The 12186-nt window shown below is 41.3% G+C and overlaps 1 protein-coding gene across 1 annotated transcript; it reads right to left on the bottom strand.

Moving 5' to 3' along the window:
* Nucleotides 1–3961: 3961 nt before the first annotated feature.
* ADAM30 (ADAM metallopeptidase domain 30) lies at nt 3962–6391 on the bottom strand. Its single transcript, XM_026456717.1, has 2 exons — nt 4109–6391; nt 3962–4057 (listed from the first exon to the last, which is right to left on the bottom strand). Exons 1-2 carry the CDS (start codon nt 6389–6391, stop codon nt 3962–3964), a joined length of 2379 nt encoding a protein of 792 aa, XP_026312502.1.
* Nucleotides 6392–12186: the final 5795 nt, after the last annotated feature.

The raw sequence follows: 12186 nt of genomic DNA, 5'->3' as shown, positions 1-12186 counted from the left end.
AAGACCAGTCTGGCCAACATGGTGAGACCCTGTCTTTACTGAAAATACAAAAATTAGCTGAGCGTGGTGATGGGCACCTGTAGTCCCAGCTACTCGGGAGGCTGAGGCAGGAGAATCACTTGAATCCAGAAGGTGGAGGTTGCAGTGGGCCGAGATCATGCCACTGCACTCCAGCTCAGTGACAGAACGAGACTCCATCTCAAATAATAATAATAATAATAATAAAAACCAAGACCCAACCTATGCTGTCTATAACAAAGTCTTTTTAGATTTAATGAAACACATCGGCTGAAAGTAAAGGGGTGGAAAAAGAAATTACATGCAAATGTTAACAAAAAGAGACCAGGAGTGACTATATTTATATCAGGCAAACTAAACTTTCAGTCAAAACCTGTCTCAAGAGACAAAAAAGGATTTTTACAATGATAAAATATCAATCCACCAGCAAGATACAATAGTCATAACTATGTATGCACCCAACATTAAAGCACTTAGATATATAAAGCAAACACTGACAAAACTGAAGGGAGAAACAGAAGAAATACCACAATAGTAGAAGATTCCAAAACTAAATATGGACATGCAAAAGAAAAAAGCACTTTACATCACATACAGAAGTTATCTCAAAATGGTTCAAAAGCCAAGCATGGTGGTTCATGCCTATAATCCCAACAATTTGGGAGGCTGAGTCAGGAGGATTGCTTGAGCCCAGGAGTTAGAGACAACCTAAGCAACATGTGAAATTTCATCTCTGCAAAAAAAAAAAAAAAAAAAAAAAATAGAAAAAAAATAGCTGGGTGTGGTGGCACATGCCTGTAGTCCCAGCTACTTGGGAGGCTGAGGTGAAAGGATCAGATCACTTGAGCCCAGGAGGTTGAGGCTGCAGTGAACTGTGTTCACAGCACTGCAAACTCTAGCTTGGGTGACAGAACATGACCCCATCTCAAAAAAAAAAAAAAATCAAATACCTGTATATAAGACCTAAAAATGTAAAACAGAGAAAAACATACAAATTAGCTGGGCATGGGGGTGCATGCCCTGTATTCCCAGCTACTTGGGAGGCTGAGGCAGGAGAATTACTTGAGCCCAGGAGGCAGAGGTTGCAGTGAATAGAGATCATGCCACTGCACTCCAGCCTGAGTGAGACAGCGAGATCCCATCAAAAAAAAAAAAAAAAAAAAGAAAAGAAAAAAATACAGGAAAAAGTGTATTATGATACTGAATTTGGTTAACTGGATTTCTTAGATATGACACTGAAAAACAGGAAGCAAAAGTAAAACATAGATAAACTGTACTACATCAAAATTTAAAACTTCTGTGCATCAAAGCACAAAATCAACAGAATGAAAAAGCAACCTACAGAATGGGAGAAAACATTTTCAAGTCATGTATTTGGATACAGGGTTAATTTCCACAATATCTAAAGAACTCCTACAGTTCAACAAAAAAGAAACCGAACAACTCAAACAATGGACAAAAGATTTGAATACACATTTCTTCAGAAAAGATATCCTTATGGCCAATAAGCACAAGAAAAGATGCACAATATCACTGATATTAGAGAAATGCAAATCATAACCACAATGAGACACCATGTTACACCCATTAAGGTGGCTATTATCTGTAAAAACCAGAAAATACTAGCGTTGGGGAGGATGTAGACAAATTGGAACCTTTGTACACTGCTAGTGGGAATATGAAAAGGTGCAGCTGTTATGGAAAACAGTATGGCAGTTCCTTAAAATATTAAAAATAGAACTACCCCATGATCTAGCGATTCCACTTCTGGCTTTATATCCAAAAGAATTGAAAGCAGAGACATGAACAGATGTTTGTATACCTATGTTCATGGCAGCCAAGTGGCCCTCAGTGAAGAATGATTAGACACAACGTGGTACACAGAAACATCTAGCTACCATTCAGCCTTACAAAATAAGGAAATTCCAACACAAAATACGACAACATAGATGAACCCTAAAGATATCGTGCTAAGTGAAATAAGCCAATCACAAAAGGGCAAATATGATGAGATTCTATTTATATGAAGTACCTAGATTAGCCAAATTCACACAGATAGAAAGTAGGATATTGGTTGGGAGGGGTAAAGGGATGGACGAATGGAGAATTGTGGTTTAATGGGTATGGGGTTTCAGTTTTGCAAGATGAAAAGAGTTCTGGAGATTATTTGCACAACAATGTAAAATACTTAACACTGCTGAACCACACACATAAAAACGGTTAAGATGGTCAATATTAGAGTATGTGTATTTTATTACAATCAAAGATTTCAAAAAATCCTAATGTGTAAATACCTTTATGATTTTTAAATAAATGATCTCAACTCAATTTTCTAATTTTCATGTAAAGTTTCCTTGAATAATGTCATTACTTATTAGCTGTGTAACTTCAGGCAGGTTATTTAACCTTGCAGTGCCTCAGTTTCTCTTCTGTAAAATGAGAAAATAATGACACCTATCTCATGGAGCTGTTTTCAGCAGTATGCATGTTAGTAATATGCATGAAGCTCTTAGAAGGCTGCTGGCACATACGCTGAGAAAAAAAACAGTCTGGGGACCAGCTTTCCCTGTGAGAGTGCCGCAAGTTCATCTTTCATTAGAAGTGTGACTAAGAAACAGGAGGCCAGGCACAGTGGCTCACGCCTGTAAATCCGAGCACTTTGGGAGGCCAAAGTGGGCAGATCACGAGGTCAGCAGATGGAGACCATCCTGGCTAACATGGTGAAACCCTGTCTCTACTAAAAATACAAATAATTAGCCAGGCGTGGTGGCAGGCGCCTGTAGTCCCAGCTACTGGAGAGGCTGAGGCAGGAGAATGGCGTGAACCCGGGAGGCCGAGCTTGCAGTGAGCCGAGATCGCGTCACTGCACTCCAGTCTGGGCGACAGAACGAGACTCTGCCTCACAAAAAAATAAAAAAATAAAAAATAAAACAAACAAACAAAAAAAAACAGGAGATTGAGATGGGGCACTGCAGGCCTGCGGTGTTGCCTGAGGAGGGAGAGGAGCACTGGGGTGAGATGAGAAAACAGCAGGAAGACCCAGCCTAGAACAAAACCAAAAAGCTTTGGCTGACACAAATCTGAGAGGGATGATCCCCCCTTGGATATAAGTAGTGGATACTGACTCCTGCCAAGGCACCCCTCAGTCCTCTCCTCCCACCCAAAGCACTGTGCAAATGGGAAGGAAGATGTGGAGGCAGAGACACGGAGGTCCTTGGGAGTGAAATGCGTTCCTCACTCCTCCTCTGTGCTACTTATGAGAGTGGTAAACATGGGGCCAGGTGTCACTCAGCACACACGCACTCACAAAAGATCTGCCCCTGCAAGCAGACGCTGCAAACACAAAATTTTCTTAACAGCCTTGCCCCAGGACACCACTAAGGCCTGGCATCATCTTGCCATCATTGCACTGTGGTGCAATGCAAGAGTTAGGACAGATCGGTGTCATTAACCCACCTGAGATCACCCCAGATACTGAAAATGCTTCTAGAAGCATTTTTTTATTAATAAAATATGTTGTCAGCATTTATTGATCAGTATGGGTGCAGGTGCAGATGTTCACATGGACCAAGTTGAGGGAAGAAGAGGGAGAGGCAGACAATTGCTTTGTTCCCTGGGATTCTGAGAAATAAGACTACACTTTGAATACAACAGTAATTCTAGGAAACTCACTACTTTCAGAGCTTTAGTGTATGGAAAAGCCATTAGAGCAGGATTTTCAAAATACCCACAACTTGATCACAAACTGAGGGGCAAGTGAATACTAGAGAAGTAGAATGCACTGGTTTGTTTCCAAAACAAGAATGCCATTTATTTGCTGATTAAAACTTGTGGGAAAAATTAAAGTAAAAAAATGTTGGGAGAAGAATGGAAAGCCTTTGGATAAATGATTAGCTGGTTAAATAAATGAGCGTGTGCTACTGAATGAGTATGGATTAACTGGTTACTTTTTTTCTTTCTTGACACTCTTTGCTTTGGGTAGTTTACTTTCAATGTTTGCTTTAGATGCTTCCTGTCCAGTTTTTGCTTTAGATGCTTCCTGTCCAGTTTTTGCTTTAGATGCTTCCTGTCCAGTTTTTGCTTTAGATGCTTCCTGTCCAGTTTTTGCTTTAGATTCTTCCTGTTCGGTTTTTGCTTTAGATTCTTCCTCTCCAGTTTTTGTTTTAGATTCTTCCTGTTCAGTTTCTGCTTTGGATGGTGGCATTTTTTCCTGTTTGGATTTTAAATGGTTTCCTATCTCTTGTCGGAAAAACACAAAAACCGCGGAAAGGATTAATAAAAAAAGGCGAAACATTATGATGGACACAATCCGAATTGACTGGGGAATCTCCCCTCCGAACAGTCCTGGAGGCCCACTGTCAATGCTTCCTCCATACCCCACCTGCTCACAGAATGGAGGTGCCCAGCCATACATGCAGTGGCAGTTTTTTCTGTTGTTGCAAACACCTCGGGTATTGCATTTCTCAGGCAAACAGTCAAACTGCAGGACTGAGCTATTGACGCAATTTTTGTTAAAACATACCCGGTCTTCTCCACAGGAGGTGCCATCATTTATCATACCCAGGTCAGGTATCCCCATGGGTTTCATGGATAGATGATAGCCTGTGCCCCAGCACATGAGATTTTCTGCCCCTAAATGAGTAGAAATTATAGTCGTATGCTCTGGCAAATCAGGGATGGTTTCGACATTTATACACTGTAGCCTGCCACATATTGAATTTGCACTTTCACACTTTTTAAAATTTCGAATTCCTGTAATCTCACAGTTACCAAATTGATCACCTATTAAGTTAACTGCATCATAGCACTTACTAGGAGCCTCCATGGCATCAGGTCCAAAAATGCTTTGGCACTGCATATATCTGGATCTGCACCCCTTCCTGAAACAACGGCCTTTATACTTGCAAGGAGTTCCATCCTGCTTATAAACATCATTTGGGCAGGAACTTGAATTCCCGTCACAGTACTCTGCAAGGTCACATTCATTTTCTTCCTGCCTACACTTGTATCCAGATGGACGAAACCGACAACCATGACAGCAAAGTCCAATGCTACAGTTGGCACCTGGTTGCAACTTACAATTTGATTGGCAACACCGATCTTTCTGACACTCTTCTGTGGAACCACAGTCACATTCCTCATTGTCTTCCACAATTTTGTTTCCACATCTCTTAAGCACATAACGTAGTCCTGGGATATTATTTAGACATGTTGCTCCCGAAGAGATATGTTTAAAAAAAGAGATATAACTGCAGTTGCTAAACCCACTGCGTCCTGAGCCCATGATGCAATTAAGCCTACCCCTGCATTGGCAGTATTGTTCATCATGTAACATCCCTACAGCATGACCCAGTTCATGAGCAGACCAGGTGGCAGGGGCAAGGATGTTTGCATCTAGTAAAGTACTCACTGATCCAGCATATTCTAGAGAACACACTTTTCCAAAAGACCATGCAAGAGCATCATTATATTTTCTTTGAAGATATAAATGTGCCCAATCTGATGACAGTCGAGCATTTAATATATTTTTTTTATATATTACAAATCTGCCTAAAACGTCAGCTAACGCTGGATATCCAATGCGTATTTTGTTAAAATCTGTCCATACTTCAAGAGCCTTTAAGTGTATCCTCATACGAACGTCTTGAAAGTAGGTGTCCATAATCGCAGTCAAAATAATGCCATCATGTATGACTTGAGAAAGATTGTTGTTCACAAAGCTATACCTACTGTGATCAAAGAGTAGGATCAATTCCAAGTACTTTGGGTGTTTATAGGATCCAGGATAGTCCCTTAGCCTCGCCTTATTCTCATAAGGGGCCATCTGCCATTCTATTTCATCATCACTTAAGCCACAAACCTGATTCCCAAACTGCTCTTTCTTCAGGAGATAGACGACATGTTCAAAACTGGGAGAGGCCTTGAGGGGCTCAATTTGGTAATGTTTGGCATCAATGTTAAATACACCTCGGAGGCCCCCCATGCATGTGCTTATAGTAGCTTTAGAGTCCAGAGACTCTTCCACGGAGCCCATGTAGTTACAGTCCTTGGGTATATAAGGATGATCCTCCAGCAGTTCCCCATGTTCTGTGAAGGAGAAAATGCGCAGATGTCGGGGCAACAGAAGTCTCTTGGGCCACAAATGGAGGACATGCTTCTTGCCTTTTAACTGCAGTTGGTAGGACACGGGACTGACCACACCCTGCACCTCTCCCCGGAAGCTCAGCTTCTCGGGAATGGTGATTTCAAACGAGTCAAACTCCCCTTGAGGGTGAAAAATTACATCTTCGCCAAGAGAGTTAAGAAGGAGCACTGTCGGAACTAGTACAAGGAGCAATCGGCATTGGGAGAGTAAGATCTCCACTGACCTCATAGTCTGTTCCCTTCTCAGCCTCAGTTTGCTATTCAGTCCCTGCAACTCGGGCCTCGCGAGTCAGACTTCTGGGGGCCGCCGCTAGAGGCGCCGGAGCGCAAAACCCGGCTCCCCTGGCAGGGTTTCCTGGGGACCTCCTTGCCTCCCAGGGCTCGGTCTAGCTGGCGTCCCCAGTGCGCGCGTGCCCTGTCCAACGCATCCAGTTCGTTTTCTGGGCCGTACCGTTGGGCGCAGGTGGAAGAAAGGAGGGAAACCGTGGGCGAGAATAAAAGAGAAAAGAGGGGCTGTTGGCACGTGGGATGGAGAGAGGGTAGAGAACACTATCGGAAATGGAGGAGAAATAGGAAGAACAAAGGAGAAAGTGTTAAAGGCTCACTATATCTTGTGCCTTTAGTCTGTGTCTTTACACCTTAGGACACAGGTTGGAATCCGACGTTTTATGGGCCACTGTCCTAACTGCATTGCTGGACATTTCCCAGTTTTCCACTAGGGTTACTTGCGGCAAAAGAAAGGAGCATCAGAACCAGCAAGAGTGGAAACAGCCTAAACAGCCTGAGAGTATCAGTGCAGACTCCACACCCCCAGCCCCACTCTGGGCAGTTCCCCTGGCTTCAGCTGCGGCTTCTTTTTAGAGAAGGCCCTGAGCCTCCGTGGTGGGCCCAGGCAACAGAAAGGCTCTGAGCTCATTTTGCCGGGGGTGCTTTCTGCTGTTTGTCTTTGGGGTGCCAGGGGTCTGTGTCATTTTCATGTGTCCATGTGCAATGGTGGGGAGAATCTAGAAAAAGTGCCTGTGAGAAGAGCAAACCCAAATACTTTCTGAGAAAGGTAGATAGCTGGTTATGTTCCTAGTCGAGTGATGAGGCTGACTCCACAAAGGAAGAAGCCTCTGGCTCAGAAAATGGAAGGGTTTATCGTCCATAAAAGGGCAAATCAGAAGGTCATGAGGTGATTTTGAGGGATTCTGATAGGAGAGGAATAGTTTCAGTTTTGTTCCTGGGATATTCAATCTGGCTGAACTACAAGGAAAGATTAAAAAGGACCAGGCTTGAGTCAGGGGGACTAGTTAAAAGCTCTTGTACCAATCTATGTTGTCTGTTGGCAGAAAGTATGGCCTTAGGGCTGATAATAAACAGTGCTTATGGAAGACTGGCTTCTTTCATGCTGCACACCCTGCTATGCTCTGCATAAATCAGCCCATTAGATCTTCACAATGACCCTAGGTTGTAGGTACTACTATTATCACCCATACTTTGCACGCGAGGACGTGAAAACTGTACCATGGTTTAGAAGGTGGTGTCAGCTGAAGCAATCCCTGTGAACATTTAGGCAACTCTACCCAGAGCCTGTGTTCTTTTCCAGTCAACTCTGTTGTCTCTTTGGGGAAGGACAGAAGTTGACAGCTTCAAGAGATCTAAAACCACTTAGTCTCTCCTGGACTTAATGCTTGAATGGATTCTCCCAGAATGAAAGAGGCAAACATGAGAAAGAATGTTGATGTTTCTGGCTTAGGTGTATGTGTGTGTCATGGCTCTAACCACTCAAAGAAGAAAAACATCAGAACAAATAGATTTAGATAAAGCAAATAAATATGACAAGCTCTGCTTGCAAAATATAGATTTCCAGGTGTCAGTAAAGGAGCACTGAAGAAGGGATTTCTCAACTGCAGTCAGATGAGTAGGCAGCTTCCTCTGGGCTGAGATGCCTGAGTTAGAGCTGAACTGGAGTCCTCTGCTCAGTGGTGTGGATTGAAGCCATAAAAGCAGATGATGATGCCTCATGGGATGGTGAGGAATGAGCAGAGAAAGACCAGGTTGGAGCGCTCAGGAATAGTAGGATTTAAGGTCGGGCTGAAAGAAAGAAGCTTGCAATGACCTGTGAAGGAGTGGATATTGACATAAAAAGAAAGGCAGGATAACAGGTGATTGCAGAAGGACTTCATGAATGATGTCATGACCAACAGGTGAAACGCTGAGCAGAGTTCCGGAAACACTGCAATGAGCACAAAAGAGGTCATAGAAACTTTAGTGCACACTGTTTTAGGGACCTGCTGAGGAGCAAAGCCACATACCAGGAGGCTGGAATGTAAATTGGAGGTTAGAAAGAGGAGATCACAGACCTAGACTGCACTTTCAATAAATTGGGTGAAGGAGAGAGAAAAGGTAAGAAAGTAGCTTGGGAACCATGTGGTAGAAAGAGGGCTTGTTAGAGGAAAGAGTCCCTGCTAGAGCCTTGCTCAGCCTCCAGGAGAGGTTGGGTGAGGACGCAGCGAGATCCTCCTTGGGGGCAGCAGAGCAGGAGGCAGGGGTGGAGCAGACAGCAGGGTAGCAGGCAGTGAAGCTATGAGTGCAGTGAGAAAATAAGGGAGCGCTAGTCAGAAGGCTTCGGCTTTCTCTGTGACGTCAGCTGCTGGGAGTGTAGGGGTGACAGAGCTGAAAGAGATGAAGAAGAGAGCTCAGGAGACAGTGGACTAGGGAAAAATAAAAGTATCACCAAGTGTGTTGAGGGCCTAATTCAGGTTGGAAACCAGAAATTGCAGTTTCCTATCTGTAAATTAATTTGATTTTCTCAAGCAACACCCAGCAGCCTAAATTGGGGAGGGCAATTGGAGTATATCTTCTGGATCTATTCTATTTAATCAAATCATCATTTTCATCTCTGTACCATTTTTCTTTGGGCTGTTGTAGAATTTCTTGAAGAAAAACACCAATTCATCAATTCCCACTGCTACAATACAATCTGTGTGCTAAACACAGATGTCTAGCATCTGAATGTTGGACCCCAAGCCTTGTGTAAATAGCCTGCTTTGACATATTTCTCTTTATTTATGGAAATTATACATGCGTATCACAAAGGATACGAATAACCCTGAATGATAATGGAGTAACAAATGAAAACCTCCATTATCCTCCAACCCTGCATGCTTGTCTAATACACTCCCCTCCGCAGATGTGACTACTAAGTGTTCTCCATTTTTTGATATGTCTTTACAAGTATAGAAACTATGTAATATTTAAAGGCATTATGCCAAGTGAAATAAGCCATACCCAAAAGCATGAATACTGTATCATCTCACTTATATGTGGAATAAAATATTCAAAGTCATAGAAGCAGAGAGCAGAAAGGTAGTTTCCAGGTCCTGGGGGAAGGATGAAATGAGGTGGTGGTCAAAGGGTACAAAGTTTCAGTTGTGCAAGATAAACAACTTCTAGAGATCTATAATACAGTACAGTGCCTGCCTATAGCCAACAATACTGTACTGTATACTTAAAATTTACTAACAGGGTCAATTTCTTGTACACACACACACACACACACACACACACACACACACACACACCCCAATAATGATAAAGAGGGTGCAAGGAAAATTTGGAGATGATGGCTATGTTCATGGCCTTGATAATGGTGATATGGTGATGGTTTCGCAGGTATATATTTATCCCCAAATTCACTGAGATGTAAATACATTAAATATGTACAACTTTTTACATGTGAATCATACCTTAATAAAATGGTTCAAATAAATAAATAAGTATATACTATTCATATTATTTTACCCTTGTCTTTTGTAGTGAACAACATATCGGGGACAGGAGTGGTGCCTCATGCCTGTAAACTCAGCACTTTGGGAAATGAGGAGGGTGTATCACTTGAGCTCAGATGATCAAGACAAGCCTGGGTAACATAGTGAGACCCTGTCTCTATTTTTTTTAAAAAAGTGAACAACATATTGTAAGTAGTTCTCTGATTTAGATTATTGCTTCCAATAGATGCATACTGTTCTATAGTACGGAAGCAAATATTTATTTAACAATTTTCCCCATGTGTGGATGATGTAATTATGTCATTTAAAATATTATAATTATCTTGCTTATAAGGTTTTCTATATTTTGACAGTAAATATATTGACAACAATTTACACACACACACATAATAAATACACATACATTTTCTTTGCCCCTGAAAAGTATTTACATTGTGATAGAGTCCTAGAATTGAAAGTGTTAGATCCAAGATAATACAGCCTCCCTCTAAAAATCTTCTACTTCTTTGCAAACTATCTATAAAATAGTGCTTCCCAATAGAACTTTTTGTGGTGGTGAAAATGTTAATATAGCCCAATACTGTAGCCACTAGCCACTTCTGGCTATCGAGCACTTGAAATATGGCTAGTGTGAGCAATTGAACTTTATACTTTAAAATTAATTTAATTTAAATTTATTTATTTATTTATTTATTTTTTGAGAGAGAGACTCGCTCTGTTGCCAGGCTGGAGGGCAGTGGCGCAATCTCTGCTCACTGCAACCTCCACTTCTGGGTTCCAGCAATTCTCCTGCCTCAGCCTCCCGAGTAGCTGGGACTACAGGTGCCCACCACCATACCCAGCTAATTTTTGTATTTTTGGTAGAGACGGGATTTCACCATGTTGGTCAGACTAGTCTCGATCTCTTGACCTCATGATCTGCCCACCGTGGCCTCCCAAAGTGCTGGGATTACTGTCGTGAGCCACTGCGCTTGACCTAATTTAAATTTAAATAACCACTTGTGACCAGTAGCTGCAGTGTTACACAGTGCAGGTATAGAAGGCCCATATTCTCGCTACATTTCCGGTAGTATATAATATCCAACTCTTTAATCTACACCTGCATTATAAAAAGAAGGCAACTCACTATTTCAATTTGCATTCTCTGGTTATTAGTGAAGTTGAGCATATTTAGTAGCTGAAAACCAGTCTACTTTTTTTATTCTTAAATTTGCCTGCTCATTCTTATATTACATGGTTTGTCCTGCTTTTATTGATTTGTTGGAGCTATTTATATTTTGCAAATCTGTTCTTCCAGTCAGTTATTTGTCACTAACTTTTATAGTGTTTTTCACCATGCAGAACATTTTAAACCCACCTGGTTGCAGAGTTTCATGTCATTCTTCTGTCTTTCTTCATTCTATGATTGTAAAAATGTCTGTCTAATATGTGCTTTGATAAATTTATTTTGGTATATCTCTGATTTTTCTTTTATATGGAATATAATTCTGTCTCCCATCTAAGGTAGGAATCTGTCTTATTACTGGATCAAGATATTGAATAATCCTATAACTGACAAAGGACATTGTAAGTGACTCTGACAACTCAATGAGAAAAAGACAGATAATCTAACAGAAAAATAAGCAAAAGAGTTTAACAAACACTTCACAAAAGAGAAAATGTATATGGCCAGTAAACAATTGGAAAGGTTCTCAACCACATTACTAAACAGAATACTGCAAATTAAAGCTTCTATCAGATGTCCCTCAGGCTGAAAATGATTCAGGAAGTCTATTAACATGAAGTTTAGGTAAGGACGTAGAAGAGTAAGAACTCTTATATCCTTTGGTGGCAATGTAAATCAGTAAAAACACTTTAAAGCCCTGTTTAGCATTTCTTATATATCTGAAAATATGAAGACCCTGTGATCCAGCAATTCCACTCTAGGTATATATCCTACAGAAATGTGTTTATATGTACACCAGGATACGTGGACATAACAATATTCTCCACACTGATAACAATCCAAATTTCTATCAATAGTGACTGTGGCAATGGAGATGATGAATCAGTTACGTGCAACAACACGGAAGAATTTTATAAACCTGGAAAAACAAAACATAATGAATATAAAGTTCAAAATCTGGCAAAATCTAACTCTGTTTTTAGAGTTTCAATCAGAAATTGGTATTGAGAATAGGCTGTCACTTTAACAAATACCTAAAATGTAAAAGTGGCTTTGGAACTGGGTAATGAGTAGAGGTTAGAAGAG

The sequence above is a fragment of the Piliocolobus tephrosceles genome, chromosome 1 (assembly GCF_002776525.5).
Source record: "Piliocolobus tephrosceles isolate RC106 chromosome 1, ASM277652v3, whole genome shotgun sequence".
Lineage (NCBI taxonomy): Eukaryota > Metazoa > Chordata > Mammalia > Primates > Cercopithecidae > Piliocolobus > Piliocolobus tephrosceles.
Note: the sequence above shows the minus strand (reverse complement) of the source record. Positions and strands in the feature narration are given on the sequence as shown.